This window comes from Doryrhamphus excisus, chromosome 8, assembly GCF_030265055.1.
Source record: "Doryrhamphus excisus isolate RoL2022-K1 chromosome 8, RoL_Dexc_1.0, whole genome shotgun sequence".
NCBI classification, from domain to species: domain Eukaryota; kingdom Metazoa; phylum Chordata; class Actinopteri; order Syngnathiformes; family Syngnathidae; genus Doryrhamphus; species Doryrhamphus excisus.
Genome location: NC_080473.1, coordinates 21248854 through 21266457, shown reverse-complemented (window position 1 = coordinate 21266457; position 17604 = coordinate 21248854). Strand labels below are relative to the sequence as shown.

Here is a 17604-nt window from a genome sequence, read left to right as displayed (position 1 = left end):
CAAACGCTCAAATTGTATTCCGCAAAAATGAAGCTAAACCCTATATTAATTAAAATAAGCGATTAATTCATGAACCACACAGTCAAATACAAAGGTTTTTGGTTTAAATATTATTTTAAACGGCACAAGTTTGGAAAAATACAGGAAATCGGCTTCCCTTCAAAATAAGAGTCTTAAGGATGATCATACGTATAATAGCTATAATAGCTATAATTGCTATAATAGCTATAAACGACATATGAGCAGTATAGTATCAAATGTATGTTTTTTTATTGTTACACAAGTGTACAGAACACAGCTTTCAATACATTGCAAAGGCAAGACTATGTACAACATCAGACACACTATACTGACAATTCCTCTGGAAAGCTTTAAAAATAATGTAACTATCTACTCTAATTTTAAAGTTCATAAAAATACAATCTTGTGACACGGATAAAGCTTCAAATAGCTCTATGTACAATTATTCCATGAAAATATTTGTTCTTAAACATTAATATATAGAATGTGCAAGCTTAACACGGTTCAATAAAATAGTTTCCTTTTTATCTGTTTTATATATATAAATATAAATAATTTGTCGTGTGCTGAAAAGCTGCAATGTACAGTAAAGTGTGAAGTAATGCATGACCCGGGAAAGGAGACATGACAGTAGATCTGCAGCATTTCCAAGTACTTCAACAACAGTTCATGTAAATCTATCAGTCCCATTCAAAACACCTTAAATCCCACACTCAAGCACGCAAACACACAAAGTAACCAAGCCTCCCTTATTATGTTTTTTTTGTGATATTCAAATACATTCTTTCACTGTACAGTAAAAGCCTTCCACGTGTGTGAAAAATTGCACAATTCCCCTTTGACAGTTTAAGATGAGTTGCAAAGCTTTGGTATGCTGTATTGTGAAAAACGTGAACATTGTTGCTGAGTGACAGCATCCATTAGTGCAGGGGTGGGCAAACTTTTTGACTCGCGGGCCGCATTGATATGACAAAATTTACAGGGGGGGGGGGGGGGGGGGCAGACTATATATTTTACACGTAACAGTCCACCTGGTATTATTGTATCTGTAAAATTGTCATGCAATCTGCTATTATTATTTATTATTTTATATTTATATTAAAATATTTTTAAAATAATAAAATATTATAATAATTACAATAAAATTAAAATAATTATTATTATATTATTATTATGTAAAATATGCAAATATAAAAATAATATTATATATAATTAATATAATAATTAGCATTAATATAATAATTATAATAATCATAATAGTTCTAATAATAATTATAATAATCTAATAATCCAATAATAATAATAATAATTACTATTATTATTATTATTATGTGCTTGTGTCCCTTTTTTCAGGAGCACTTTGTAAACAACAGACCATGTCAAAAAACAAAATTGATAAAACCATCAAAAGGTTGGCTCAGGCCATGATGCCAGGTTGTATGTTGAGTTTAAATGAAATACTTTGGAAAGATTGGGCGGGCCGTATTCAAACACTTGGCGGGCCGGATGTGGCCCCCGGGCCGTAGTTTGCCCACCCCTGCGTTAGTGCAATAATATCTGACGGCAACCTCTCAATATTGCTAAAATGTGTGAATACATTAGAATATTCTGATATTTGTTATTCCTAAGTGGTGGTGGTCTCGCCGTCACAGACTCGATCCCGAGACCTTGGCGTCCGGGAGGAAAGCCGTGATGGCTCGGTAGCCCTGCGCTTGCCGGATCATGTCCCGCATCTCTGCGTTGAGTTCCATTAACTTGGCGGAGATTTCCGACAAGTCTTGTTTTGAGCCCACCAGCGCAAATGTCCCCGTCTGACCCAGGGTTTGATGGCGGAAGTAGATGTTCAGTAAAGTCTGGACCTCATCCTCGCAATGGCTGCCAAAGATGTCATTAGGCCATGTTGCTCTGCAATGGAAACATATCAAATATTAGTTGTCGCATACACAATTATGAGTTTTAGATGAACTCTATACCTTATTATTATATATTATTATAGTAGTGGTGGTTTATTTGGTCTAAAAAAATGCTGACAACAATATTGTGTGTCTTGTGACCCATAATATTGAGTAGTACGAGTGTAAAGGTGACTATAATGGTGTTACTTCATGCCTGGGGGGGCTCTTAGGATGTTAAAAAAACAGTTTTTCTGTGCTCTCATTATGATTTATTAATACTGAATTCTACTTTACGGAACAGGGTTGGTTCTGGAACCAAATAACTGTGATATATGTGGAATTATTGAACGAGCAAAAGTGCTTTGGATACTGCAGTAGTTTCTATTTACGACATATTGTGCATGTAAAACATGAAATTACACTACATCATTTACTTCCATATGTTTTGTGGAATGGAAATATAAGTATATATAAGTATATATATATAATTCATATATATAAGTATAGTATATAATATGAAAGGGGACTTATTATGCAAATTTTTCCATCCTTTTTTTTACCCCCTAACCCTAAACCCCCCCAACTCTAACCCCTAACCCTAACCCCCTAACCCTAACCTTAACCCCAACCCCCCTAACCCTAACCCTCCCTAACCCTAACCCTAACCCTAACCCCTAACCCCTAACCCTAATCCCCAACCCTAACCCTAACCCTAACCTTAACCCCAACCCCCCTAACCCCCTAACCCCCTAACCTTCCCTAACCCTAACCCCCTAACCCCCTAACCCCCTAACCCTAACCCCCCTAACCCTAACCCCTAACTCTAACCCTACCCTAACCCTAACCCTACCCTCTAACCCTAATCCCCCTAACACCTAACCCTACCCTAACCCTACCCTAACCCTACCCTAACCCTACCCTAACCCTACCCTAACCCTACCCTAACCCTACCCTAACCCTACCCTAACCCTCCCTAACCCTAACCCCCTAACCCTAACCCCTAACCTCTAACTCTAACCCCCCTAACCCCCCTAACCCTAACCCTCCCTAACCCTAACCTCTAACCCTAACCCCTCTACCCCTAACCTAACCCTAACCCCCCTAACCCTAACCCCTAACTCTAACCCTACCCTAACCCTACCCTCTAACCCTAATCCCCCAACACCTAACCCTACCCTACCCTAACCCTACCCTAACCCTAACCCTCCCTAACCCTCCCTAACCCTAACCCTAACCCCAAACCTCTAACCCTAACCCCCCTAACCCCTAACCCTACCCTAACCCTACCCTAACCCTACCCTAACCCTCCCTAACCCCTAACCCTAACCCCTAACCTTTAACCCTAACCCCTCTACCCCTAACCCTAACCCTACCCTAACCCTAACCCCCACTAACCCTAACCCCTAACACCAACCCACCTAACCCCAACCCCCTAACCCCAACCCCCCAACCCCCTAACCATAACCCTAACCCTAACCCTCGGGTAGACCCACTGATTGTGGTGTGAAATGGCTATTAGCAACTCCAGACCCGCTTCCGATATGCACACTATATAATGCTACACAGACAACCATTTTGTTCCATTACTTCCTCAAAATAAACCCAGTTAGTTCTCTGACACTCTGTGACATCACAGAGTCTTTGTTATTAAAACCTTTAGAGCCATCCCAAACATTCCAACTACATTTAGAGGTCAAAAAGGGTCACGGGTCCCCGATAAAGACTCAACTTATGCTGAACATGCTTACTGAGGTCCACATGTATTTTAACGTTAACGTGAACTTTCATCTCACCAATACGACTCGACAAAGTATAGCCTTTTAGGTGCCGCTTTTCTTACCTGCACTCCCTGATATAGTGAATAGCCGCGGTGAAGGTGCTGCTCTTCAGCGATTCAAGGATGGCCTGCACGGCCGCTTCGGAGGAGCTGAAGGTTGAAGGCTCATATGAACGACCAGCCGCTTTGTCGTCATCCGCCATTAACGCCGCTCTCAGGTGGCTCCTCAGCTCCGTCAGCTCCCTGGACGCATTGTTTAGCTGCGGGGGGGGGGGTGGATATTACGAAACTGGAGTCACCGATGAATACGGGGAGAAAAAGTGTGTGTGTACCTACTTTGGGAATGGAGCTTATGGCATGGAGCTGCTCAATCAGCTTACAGTAGGACTGGAAAAGCAGCAGGAGCTGGAAGTGGAGTCTGTAGAGTCTTTGACAGAGCTCCAGTTGCTGCAAGGTTCAAGAAAAGATGTTACCGTAATTGCTGTAGTGCTTTCTCGTAAGGCTCTGGTCTATTTGCTTGCTTTTCTATTCTTATGAACTATGGTGCAACTAAATAAACTGTGATCAATGCCAAAGGCAAAAGGAGAGAAACAAGCCTCATCCAACTTACAGCCAGAGATTCCATTTGCTACAAAGCCAGCATGTTACAGGACACAAAATAAGTAAGAAAGGTAAGAATCAAAAGCAGACGGCGTGCGAGATCATCTTATTGACATGCACTCAGAAAGTCAAAAGTGTTGAAAAGCATTTTTCAACAAGCACAGTTTAAAGCTTTGGTAACCGTGATGATTCGGAAAAACATCCGAGCGCTCTTATTGTCATCATGTAGAGGATCTTTGATTTGCGTTTTAACAGTAGGCCCTGTGATGTAGTGACTCTCGACCTTGCGCTTTTATTCTGAAGGGGATTTTTGAATGTTGAAGTGAAATGTGCATCTTAGTTATCTATTTCAACATCATATTTGGACGTGTGACAAGCACTAATAATAATAATAATAATAATAATAATAATAATAATAATAATAATAATAATAATAATAATTACAAATAATATAAAATAATAATAAATGTATTATTATAAATGTATAACGCACTTTACATGAAATAAATGATCTAAATGAAATTCATTAAGAATGAAATTAATTAATTGATAATTAATACAAATAAAGAATAAATAATATAAAATAATAATAAATGTGTTATTATGATAAATTTATAATGCATTTAACATCAAATAAATGATGTGAATGAAATTAAGAATGAAATTAATTAATAATTAATACAATTAATAAAGAATAAATAATATGATAATAATAACAACAAATAATATAAAATAATAATAATAGATGTATTATTATTATAAATTCATAGTGATCTGAATGATCTGAATGAAATTAATTAAGACTGAAATTAATTAATTAATAATTAATAAAATTAAGGAAGAATACAGAATAAATAATATAAAATAATAACAAAAAAAATAATAATACATGTATTATTATTATAAATTCATACTGCACTTTACATCAAACAAATGATCTGAATGAAATTAATTAGGAATTTAATTAATTAATTAATAATGAATAAAATTAATAAAGAATAAAGAATAAATAATATAAAATAATAATAACAAATAATATAAAATTATAATAAATGTATTATTATTATAAATTTATAATGCACTTTACATCAAGTAAATGATCTGAATGAAATTAATTAAAAAGGAAATCAATTCATTAATAATTAATAAAATTAATAAAGAATAAACAATATAAAATAATAATAACAAATAATATAAAATAATAACACATGTATTATTATTATAAATTCATTATGTACTTAACATCAAATAAATGATCTGAATGAAATTAATTAAGAATTAAATTAATTAATTAATAATTAATAAAGAATAAATAATATAAAATAATAACAAATAATATAAAAAATAATTTATTATTTTTAATTATTATAAATTATTATATTATCATCATAAATTTATAACACATCAGATAAATGATCTCAAAGTGCCCATATAGCAGATTGCGTGACATTTTTACAGATACAATAATTCCAGGCGGACTGTTAACTGTAAAATATAGAGTCTGGCCCCCCGTCAATTTTGTTTAATCAATGCGGCCCGCCAATCAAAAAGTTTGCCCACCCCTCCTGTACACAGTAGTAGTGTGAGGAACTGAGGGGAAGCACCCACAGAGCTACGGTGTCACACAGAAATGGCAAGGTGTCACAGGTCAGTTAATATGGAGTCTGCAATCTTGTTAAGCATAAGTGAATTTGTCAAAACGCCGCTCAAAAGCTTCCTAACACCATCGTGATAGGATGGAAGATTGACAGGTGAATATGTTACCATTTCCTCCTGCTCGGCTGGTTGACGTGTGGGCACAGCAATGCCGGGACTTCTGGGAAAAGTGGCTTTGCAGTTGCTGAGCCACTGAGAGTGAGACACTTTTTGTGAATAGATGATCTTTTTTAAAAAAAAATGATGACACCTTTGCAGTCCTTACGGTCAGCGCTGCCTCCTTTTTGCTGTTGTACGTGTCCAGATACTCCTGAAGCTCCAACACGCTGAATTTCATTTTCTCAAGGAGTCCATAGGACGTAATCTGTGAACAGAAACGGATGTTATGGTTCACTGTCTTGTCTAGAAGACATAGCGAGCAGAGACATGGCGCTTCTGATGCATGTTCTCCACATAAAAGATAAGGTAAAATTAAATAAAACTGTTCAAAGAGCATTTAAGAGTAGTAATAGTTAATGTCATACATATAAAATTCAGTTGTAAAAGAAAAAAAGACTACTACTATTTTTTTATATTTTTGTTTCTAAAATAACCACATCTCCATTGTTGGCGTTTGGGTGTAATACCGCAAGGTCCACTAAAGGGTGCTAGCAGCGATGGTGGTATAGAGTAGGTGACAAAACCACAGAAGAAGAAGAAATCCTGAGGGCGAAAATACGTCAAGTCATCGTGGATTGTCTTCCTTATTCTGTACCACAGGTTAGTACAAAGTAGAGATAATTTATATTTTAACGGCTGTAAAGAGTTTAGAAAGTTGCTAGAGTAAACAGCTGACTGCTAAATATTTGTGACAAAATATGTTGTAGAGCATTTGAACATAAGCGAAATGGCTAATGCTAGCAAGCCTTAATGAACAGTTAATAGCATGAAGCAGGCTAATTGAAATATGTGAAATGTGAATGGAAACAAATTGGTAATTGTTGATGTAATTATTTTATGATATCTGTAGTGTTGTTATTTTTGAGAGGAAGAATAAATCCTGAGGGTAAATATATGTGAATGTACGTCAAGTCTAAAATAACCAAATCTCCATTGTTAGCGTTTGGGTGTAATACCGCAACGTCCACTAGGGGGTGCTAGCAGCGATGGTGGTATAGAGTAGGTGACAAAACGACACAGGAAGAAGAAATCCAGAGGGCGAATATACGTCAAGTCATCGTGGATTGTCTTCCTTATTCTGTACCACAGGTTAGTACAAAGTACATATAATTTATATTTTAACGGCTGTAAAGAGTTTAGAAATTTGCTAGAGTAAACAGCTGACTGCTAAATGTTTGTTACAAAATGTGTTGTAGAGAATTTGAACATAAGCGAAATGGCTAATGCTAGCAAGCCTTAATGTACAGTTAATAGCATGAAGCAGGCTAATTGAAATATGTGAAATGTGTCTGGAAACAAATTGGTAATTGTTGATGTAATTATTTTATGATATCTGAAGTGTTGTTATTTTTGAGAGGAAGAATAAATCCTGAGGGTAAATATATGTGAATGTACGTCAAGTCTAAAATAACCAAATCTCCATTGTTGGCGTTTGGGTGTAATACCGCAAGGTCCGCTAGGGGGTGCTAGCAGCGATGGTGGTATAGAGTAGGTGACAAAACGACACAGGAAGAAGAAATCTAGAGGGCGAATATACGTCAAGTCATCGTGGATTGTCTTCCTTATTCTGTACCACAGGTTAGTACAAAGTACAGATAATTTATATTTTAACGGATGTAAAGAGTTTAGAAAGTTGCTAGAGTAAACAGCTGACTGCTAAATGTTTGTTAAAAATGTGTTGTAAAGCATTTGAACATAAGCATAATGGCTAATGCTAGCAAGCCTTAACCCTTCGATGCACGAGTGACTGGACCCTCCACTCTTCCATAAGTGGATCAAAAATCACCCATACTAGAATCAATGCCTTTTTATGCAAATTTTGCCATTTTGGTTAGGAATAATCACTTGTATGATATTTAGTATTATATTTAGGACCACACAAGAATGATTTCATGTTAGAAACATCTTCATTTTTCACTTTTTTCCATCTTTGAAAAAGAAAATTACCCTGTACATCAATAGAAAATGGGAGGATCCATTGTGTGTTTCATAAAGGGAAGTTAAAAATGTGAACGGCATGATATCAAAAATATGTTTTTTGAGCAATACCTGGAATATGAAATGATAACAATTTTTCATTCCAAAGATATTTCAAGAAAACAACCTGACCGGGTCATTTTTGACCCACTTATGAAAGGTTGGGGTAGTAACAGAAATACAAAAAATTCTTAAAATGTATAAAAGTTAAGTTAAAAATGTGAACGGCATGATATCAAAAACATGTCTTTTGAGGAATAACTGGAATATGACATGATAAAATAATTTCATTATGAAGATATTTCAAGAAAACAACCTGACCGGGTCATTTTTGCCCCACTTATGGAAGATTTCTTAAAATTTCTTAAAATGTATAAAAGGGTAAGGGTAAGTATCAAAAACGTGTTTTTTGAGGAATACCTGGAATATACATCAAGTCATCGTGGATTGTCTTCCTTATTCTGTACCACAGGAATTTCAAGGCATACAACCCCTCCAGGTGGTGGAGGGGCAACATCTGCACGCTTTTATCATTGGCACTGACACCCATCCCAAAGGCGGCCCGGGGGCCGCTTGTTTGATGCACACCAGGGTCCTCAAAATGACGAGAGAATGTCATGTAACTCACTGTGTCTGCATCCATAAACAATGCGGGACACTCGGCACACGTCAGCATTTGAGATGACCTCAGGAACTTTGACCCTAATCCTCCCAGGCTGTCGCCAAGGTAACTGACGGCGTCGCAGGTCAGGGAGCTAAATTTGTTCTGGAGACTCTGCAAGGCAAAGGAACAAGCTTATTAATGACACCGATCTCAACTCATGGCGTCAGCTCAGCACGCTTGGTTGACAAAGTACCGTCATTTCGAGTAGCACTTTTTTTCGATATCTACATATAATTTAACATCTGAATTCATACTGGCTGATATGAACCAAAGTGTAAACATTACTGTTGACAGCCGCAAGAGGGCGCTCCAGGCTTGTGACAACCATTTACTGCTGATTCAATAATGTGGAATGAGATAGGGAGCTCGGTTAACTTGCTTACCGGTAACATATTGTTGAATAACTTGCCTTTGACATACATTTCTAAATAAATAAGTCCAGAAAATACAGTACCAGAAGTAGTACCTTATAATACCTGCTTTTTGTCAGTGGAAATAGCAAGTAGAACAGCAGCTTGGTCTCCCTTTGCTTTAAAGTGACAGTCCTGCATGTTATGTTTGTCAAAGTCTGGGTCATCAGACATTTCCGACTCAGAGTCCAACCCCGTTACTACCTCTCCGTCATCCAGCATCTGTAGGACCATTTCAGCTGTGTATCTAGCAGCCAAGGCATGGATGAGTAATGGCCAACAATACATATAGTAATGTTAGCCAGCTAGTGTCAGCTAGTTATAAAGTAGGCTAAGTAGGCTAATTTGTTGATAATACTAACAGTCATGAAAGACACATACACAATATTATATGAAGATAATACTTGTCGTATTAGCACTTTATGTGTAAAATCTTCTTCCTGAGGGGTGACACTTCTGATATAGTCTGTGTGGGTTACAGTTCATTTATTCCTGATAGACAAAGTTGATAAGAATCAAAGGTTCCTATTGGATTCCATAGAAAATGCATTAGCGTCATTTTTCACACACTTATGGAAGATTTCTTAACATTTCTTAAAATGTATAAAAGGTAAGTTAAAAATGTGAATGACATGATATCAAAAACATGTTTTTTGAGGAATACCTGGAATATGAAATTATAAAAAATTTCAATATGAAGGTATTTCAAGAAAACAACCTGACCGGGTCTTTTTTGACCCACTTATGGAAGGTTGGGGTAGTAACACAAAAACAAAAGTTTCTTAAAATGTATAAAAAGTAAGTTAAAAATGTGAATGGCATGATATCAAAAACATGTTTTCTGAAAAATACCTGGATATGAAATTATAAAAAATTTTCATTACAAAGATATTTCAAGAAAACAACCTGACCGGGTCATTTTTGACCCACTTATGGAAGGTTGGGGTAGTAACACAAAAACTAAAATTTCTTAAAATGTATAAAAGGTAAGTTAAAAATGTGAATGGCATGATATCAAAAAGATGTGTTTTGAGAAACACCTGGAATATGAAATTATAAAAAAATTTCATTATGAAGATATTTCAAGAAAACAACCTGACCGGGTCATTTTTGACCCACTTATGGAAGGTTGGGGTAGTAACACAAAAACTAAAATTTCTTAAAATGTATAAAAGGTAAGTTAAAAATTTGAATGGCATGATATCAAAAACATGTTTTTTGAGGAATACCTGGAATATGAAATGATAAAAAATTTTCATTATAAAGATATTTCAAGAAAACAACCTGACCGGGTCATTTTTGACCCACTTATGGAAGATTTCTTAAAATTTCTTAAAATGTATAAAAGGGTAAGTTAAAAATGTGAATGGCATGATATCAAAAACATGTTTTTTGAGGAATACCTGGAATATGAAATGATAAAAAAAAATTCATTACAAAGATATTTCAAGAAAACAACCTGACCGGGTCATTTTTGACCCACTTATGGAAGATTTCTTAAAATTTCTTAAAATGTATAAAAGGTAAGTTAAAAATGTGAACGGCATGATATCAAAAACATGTTTTTTGAGGAATACCTGGAATATGAAATGATAAAAAATTTTCATTACAAAGATATTTCAACAAAATAACCTGACTTATGCATCTAAGGGTTAAAAGTGAAAAATATGTTGTTATACACGATAAGTACCCTCTGCGATTTAAGTTAATCAATTAGAGCAATTCCATAAGTCTACATCCAAAATCTATGGCTTCTAAAGTCGTGCTTCCAGGGTGTCATCCTTTTAGTACGTCGCCCTGTCAGATTTAGTCAATGAAGTAGACGACATCTGCTTAATGAGGTCTGGAAGACGACTAATTGCCTCTTTTTTCAAATCAAGCGGACACCTTTTGACACAAAGCTTCTTTTCCAACCTGAGGGCTAATCCTTTCACCCTTTCACTTTAATTAGACGCTTTGACGAGGCCTGCTCCCTTCATTAACGGACTACCTGGAAGAGGGAGGAGAACACGTGGAAAGTGTAGACCGCGCAGGAGCCGTCCAAGTCGGACACCAGCTGGCCGAGGTGAGTCCGCCAGGCCTCCTCGGCGTCGTCGCACACCGTCGGCTGGAACGCCGCCAGGATGGCCGAAAAGAAAGGCGAGGGCGGCGGAGATGAGGCGGACTCCGGCGCGTCTTCCGTTTCGTCCTCGGCGAGACTGAATGCGGGGAGGACGTTTAATCGTCATCATCTCATTAGCCAGCGGGGAGCTGAGGGCGTACCTGGGCAAGCAGCAGTCAAGGTCCAGCTCTTTGTAGAAACCGTGAGCGGCGTCCGGCACTAATGCGTCGCCGCAGTGAAATTCAGGGGGGAGATCAATGCCGGAGAGCGACGCATCTTCATCCTCTTGTAAAAAGCCGTGCTGTTAAAAAGGATGCAATATGCTTTTTTAGCATTTACACCGACACTAATTGAACTCATGTAGACACATTTGGGGTGGTAAATAATCACACTAACCTTGCCATGCATGGTGCACTCCTTGAGGTCTTTCATTGCGTCAATTTAGTGTAAGTGAGCCAATTTGAATGAATTACGCCATCTTTGTTTTGAGGCGGGCAATGTGTACACCTTTGTTGACATCCCACATGCCACAAGAAAGGTTTTTAGTAGCGGCTAAGCCCCGCCCACACTGAAGCAGTAGGTGTACACATTGCCTTAGAACGAACGAACGCACACACAGAGAAATACTCCAGACCGTCTAATATCCCAGAATCATTTCTACTAGTATTAAACTTGCAAGTTCATTCCCTTGTTTTTGGCATGCAACTGCAAGAAAATGCTCTTTTCTGAGGAGAGGAAATGTAAAAAAGGAGAAGACACGAACTTAAGTGCAGAAAAAAGTAGAGAAAGAGAAAATGAGCGAGTGACAGCTATTTGGCAAAGTTAGTGAAAAACTCTAAAAAGGAAGAGCGGTAGGACTGGTTAGCTCCCAGAATCTCAGACACCCTGAAGCCCTTATTCACCCGCTGCTTCGAGTCCTCTGGAAGTCGGACCTCGAAAGTGGGATTTTTGGCGCTCGGCGGCGTGGACTCGACTGAGGTTGCGTTACAAAAGGAGTCCATGGTGTTGATCTCAGAGGTTGGGGAGAGGCTGACGGCCTGCAAGATGGAGGAGACACACACACACGAAACTGAAGCTCAGTGGACACACCCTGGGTGAAAGACATTTAACAACAGTGGGCAACATTCCCCACGTACATGGGAACGCTGACAGCTGTGTCAACACATGGTTGTGCATTTATTCGCCATCTGCCATTTTTTTTAATACCGTCACAGTATTTTAATATTGAACAAAGCAAAATTCTTCCGCACGTAACTAGATTTATTTTTCTTTTTGTACAGGACTAATCATTTTTGGGAGTGTGTGGTAACCACAAAATGTTATGAAAGCACACAAACACACACACTTTCTCTTAGGTCAGGGGCGTCCGAAATAGCGGTCAGGGCGCCATTTGCAGCCCGCAGCTGGTTTTTCATTGGCACATTCTGAAAATACAAATTTAAAAAAAAGAATTTTTTTAAACAAATAATTATTATAATTATAATTATTATAATTTTATTTTAATAAAATAAAAATATTTATTTTATTTTATGTGTATTTTTTTTATTTGTATTTTGAATTTGTATTTGTATTAACTTTTGTTTTTTTTTACTTTTATTTAAAAGTCAAATAAAACAAAAGTCAAATATTAAAAAAAAAAAACTGGCAAAAATTGTTATATCAGCAATAATTTTATAAGAATAAAGTTAAAATATTAAGAGAAAAAAGTTTTAACAAGAAAAAGTCTTAATTTAGGAGAATAACATCATAATATTTTGAGGGGAATATGTCAATTTAATAGCATAGAGTCGAAATATTAAAGAAAAAGATTTTCTCATAATACTATGAGATAATATAAAGTTGTAATGTTTGGAAAATTAGGTTGTGGAAAAGTTATATTATGGCAATAAAGTCAAAATATTATGAGAATAAATAATTAATAATTAATTAATAAGTAATTATATTTTACAAACATTTTTAAAGAAGGTTTCAATATTTTAAAAATAAAGATATAAAAAATAAAAAGGACAAAAAAGAGTAAAGAGCAAAGTTGACACTAATAATAGTTTTTTTCACAATTTTTTTCAAATTCAGTTCAATTTTTTTTTTGAATATATAAGTTTTTCATACGAGATATGAAAGCAGCCATTGCATCCTTTTGGTTTTTACTTCACTGGATAAAGTTTAGACATGTCTGCCTTAGGTTATGCATGGACAAGTCAAGGGAACCTACAAGCTGAGACTGGGAGAGAATCCGGCCGACAGAGAGCGAATCCTCCTCGGAGGACTCGTCGGAGTCCTCTTCGGGCGTGATGCGGCTCAGGCTGGGCATGCTGCTGGACAGGTGGCTCTCCTCCAGGGTGTGAAGGTCACTCTGGTCCAGGCTGTCCACTGAGTGTCGGCGTACGCCCCAGTTGAAGTTGTCCATGGTCTCCCCCTGAAACGGCGAGCACATTCATCAAGCACGAGCTCCTCACTGCGGCGGACACAACATTAGGTACACTTACACTGTCCAGCACGAGCAGCATCATTTTAGGTCGGGTTACTAAAACTGTGCTCCATTTATTCTCCATGTTTGTCTATATCTATATATATATATATATCTCTCTCTATATATATATATATATAGATATATATATATAGGGATTCTGTGTACCTAATGAAGTGTCCAGTCTGTTTGTTTACATTCATGCAGTGGTCCAAGTATGTCTCCTCCTCTCCATAAGAATGGTAGGAATGCTGTAGTCTGACCCACAGTCTCACATTCCCACTTACGCTACACTCCGACATTTCAAGCTAACTAAACTACGTTGGCGTCACATCGAGTCAACAAAAATGCATTAAATGTACAAAGTAGTTATTTTGATATTTTTCCCAATTTGCTCCTTTCATGATTTTATAACTATTTTTATATTTTATATAAATATATATTATATTTTATTTCATTTGAACATGCATCAGATTACAATTGAGTGCATCTCATAATCAGTTCCCAGTTCCACATGTCCAAAAGGAGTAGGAAGAAGCAAAGCTTATTAAATCCTACCCCTCCATCTGGTACTTTTACAATCACTAACTGTTACATTTGTTCACTTCCTGCTTTCCTAATATAATGTATTTATTCATTTTAATTTTTTAAAATTAAAATTAATTTTAATTATTAAATCCTACCCCTCCATCTGGTACTTTTACAATCAGTAACTGTTACATTTGTTCACTTCCTGCTTTCCATAATACAGTTTAGTTTTTTTTTATTATTTATATAAATATAATTTATATTTTTCATAGTTTATACTTTTTAAAATATTTTAAATATTTTATATTTCTGTTATATATATTAATTATATTATATTATTTTTCATATTTTTTAATATTGTTTGCTATGTAAATAAAGTAAAAAGTATGTAGTAATATAATATGTAAGCGTATTAACTGACATAGTGGGCTTTTGTTGTTATTTCAATTACAGAAACTCTGTTTATAAAACGTGCTACATTAAGGTTGTAATTGATTATGGGATGCACTCAATTGTAATCTGATGCATGTTCAAATGAAATTAAACCATTACCATTTATTTTATGACCAATTTATTAACACATTTAATTCAATTGAACCACAATTCCAGCTATGTTCCAAATATTCCCGATAAGCTGGAAAACACATGCAGACTTCCACGGAGTCTTTTCTCGAAACAACCACGGCAAGTCATGGCATGCAAACACAGCAAAAACGACAACATGGACAAAACTTGAAAGTGACTTACCTGCAACTCCTAGATAGCACCCGGAAACACAAAAATAAAGCATTACTAAGTGGACCTGCGCCGCGGTACCACATCCAAAATGGCGGCCGACCAGCGCTTCCCTCACGATGAGCTCACCTCTCCATCTTCAAGCTCCACATCCAGGAAGTCAAAGTCCCTGAAGACTCGGAACTGCTGCTCTGAGGCCGTGTCGTCCACCGTGTCCGCTTCTCGGGTCCCCTCGTCGGAGGACACCAGGCTGGGCTGGTGCTCCATGAGGTCCAGTTCTCCACAGCTGGAGAAAATCACCTTCACCGACAAGACGTCAATCAATCAATCAATCAATCAGGACAGTGGGGGGCATGTCTATCAGCGTCGCTTACTGAAGGATTTTTGGTGAGTCCAACTTCTTGTCCACACAAAGATAAAACGTTGACAAGTTTCTCTCGAGTTCTTTTCTGTGGAAAGAATAAAAACATAGAAATATGACAAAATGAGAATTTTTGGCATGTATTTATTAATTATACAATATTTGTCAGTATTTACATCTGTATTTATGCCTAATTATTGAACCACAATATTGATATAATTTATCCATAAGTCACATTTTCATTATTATTTAATAAGTTACTATTTCTTACATTTTTGGCACGTATTTATTAATTATACAATATTTGTCAGTATTTACGCCTGTATTTATGCCTAATTATTGAACCACAATATTGATATAATTTATCCAGAATTTATGTATTCGTTATTATTATTTAATAAGTTACAATTTCTTAAAATTTTGGCACATATTTATTAATTATACAATATTTGTCAGTATTATTGAACCATATTATTGATATAATTTATCCATAATTCACGTATTTGTTATTATTATTTAATAAGTTACTATTTCTTACATTTTTGGCACGTATTTATTAATTATACAATATTTGTCAGTAATTATTGAACCACAATATTGATATAATTTATCCATAATTCACGTATTCGTTATCATTATTTAATAAGTTACTATTTGTTAAATTTTTGGCACGTAGTTATTAATTATACAATATTTGTCAGTATTTACGCCTGTATTTATGCCTAATTATTGAACCACAATATTGATATAATTTATCCATAATTTATGTATTCGTTATTATTATTTAATAAGTTACTATTTCTTACATTTTTGGCACGTATTTATTAATTATACAATATTTGTCAGTATTTACAGCGAATAACGGTTGTCATGGTGACACACAGGATCACATCATCACCTGGGAAGACTGAGGCCTCTTCCAGCTGACGGGAACCAGAACGTTGTTGCCCGTGGATCCTGAGGAGCTGGACGAGGCGCTGCGGGTCACTGCCGCGGTTCGACTTCTCCCGTCTCGCCCGGAGGAAGCGTGCAAGTCATCGTAGCGTCGGCCAATCACGGGCGTCTGGCAACACAAAGCAAAAAAACTAAAAAGTTTTTTCGGTTTAAAAGATGTTTTTTTTTAGTAGTTTAAGGATCAGCACAAACATTCCGTGTTGATGGGCGACAAGTCACTGATTCACACACAAAAGGCGGCGGCAATGATGTGACATCACTTCCTGCCATTCATGCGCTACACAAATAGCTCAGTGTTCTGTTCCCACATTTTTTTTTTCCCATGTAGTCTGCTGCTCGGCTTCTTTACTGTTTACCTTTTTAGCTTTTAAGCTAATTCCCAAGTGGGACAAAAGGTGGGGGTAAATGTTACCCCCGTTTTTGTAAGAATGTGACCCACCCACCCACCACACCCTGGAAAAAAGGCTGGAGAAGAAAAAGGTCTTTCACCTCCGATATGTCAAAGTGGAAGTGGAGCGTTTTTCCGGGCAAGGCCTTGGAGGAGCGTTCCCAAACTCTGCTGATGTCCTCGTAGGAAAGGTCGCTGGAAGGTCGCACCAAGCTGGCCGAGCGACTCACCACCAGCTTTAGAATGTTCAACGCTTCCCTCCAGTGGACGCTCTACAGCACATTCACACAAAATATCATCATCATCATCATAATAATTCATAATAATGTTTAACGCTTCCCTCCAGTGGATGCTCTACAGCGGATACACACAAAATATCATCATCATCATCACAAGCCTGTTGGTGCGGTGTAATGGTTTCTATTTTTAGAACCAGAGGTGTTCTGGCAAAGCTGAGCGGACGCCACAGCGCTTGGCACGGTTTATGGTTTGGGTGTGTCCACGCAATTACTGAGCTGACACGAAACGCCCCTTTTTTTCCCCTCTTTCTCGTTGAAAAGCAGTGACGGGAATGCAAACATTTGAAGTCATTTCCTTGTTCCTCAATCATACGCAATATTGATTTTCCACCAAGAGATATCTCTATGCACGCATAACCAATATTATGGTGTCATAACATGAAGCAATTGAATTGAAAACAGTGCAATCATATGGTTGTTATTAGCTATTACTAAAAAGATCAATACTGACATCATCTTCTCCTGATTTAATTGTATTTTGTATTATTGTATTTTAAAATCATAATAATAATAATAACAAATAATAAATACATCAATACTACCAGGAGCATAGTTTATTGCTCACCTGGGCAAACTTCTCAATAATAATAATAATAATAATAATAATAATAA

The 17604-nt window shown here is 36.6% G+C and overlaps 1 protein-coding gene and 1 long non-coding RNA gene across 9 annotated transcripts in view; one reads left to right on the top strand and one right to left on the bottom strand.

Moving 5' to 3' along the window:
- Positions 1-246: 246 nt before the first annotated feature.
- The window catches only part of LOC131134128 (protein furry homolog), a 72491-nt gene continuing 55133 nt past the window's right edge, over positions 247-17604 (bottom strand). For 3 of the 5 annotated variants that reach the window (XM_058079020.1, XM_058079022.1, XM_058079023.1), the window contains exons 47-61: positions 16795-16965; positions 16250-16414; positions 15365-15439; positions 15120-15290; positions 13473-13676; positions 12163-12297; positions 11422-11561; positions 11150-11357; positions 8714-8860; positions 6215-6313; positions 6058-6141; positions 4304-4321; positions 4030-4140; positions 3757-3953; positions 247-1926 (exon numbers count right to left, since the gene is read on the bottom strand). In XM_058079020.1, the coding sequence (XP_057935003.1) occupies positions 1668-1926; positions 3757-3953; positions 4030-4140; positions 4304-4321; positions 6058-6141; positions 6215-6313; positions 8714-8860; positions 11150-11357; positions 11422-11561; positions 12163-12297; positions 13473-13676; positions 15120-15290; positions 15365-15439; positions 16250-16414; positions 16795-16965 (2184 nt within the window). In that variant the 3' untranslated portion in view covers positions 247-1667. The remainder of the gene's footprint in view (positions 1927-3756; positions 3954-4029; positions 4141-4303; positions 4322-6057; positions 6142-6214; positions 6314-8713; positions 8861-11149; positions 11358-11421; positions 11562-12162; positions 12298-13472; positions 13677-15119; positions 15291-15364; positions 15440-16249; positions 16415-16794; positions 16966-17604) is intronic. The other 2 variants (XM_058079021.1, XM_058079024.1) reach the window with 1 other exon arrangement.
- Positions 6573-17437, top strand: LOC131134130 (uncharacterized). 4 transcript variants are annotated; one of them, XR_009131341.1, is made up of 6 exons: positions 6573-7197; positions 7560-7686; positions 8558-8812; positions 11111-11224; positions 13443-15377; positions 16236-17437. It is a non-coding gene; the product is annotated as an uncharacterized LOC131134130 (long non-coding RNA). The 4 variants fall into 4 exon arrangements; XR_009131340.1 differs by having other exon boundaries at positions 6657-6708; positions 7049-7197; positions 7560-8812; XR_009131342.1 differs by lacking the exon at positions 7560-7686.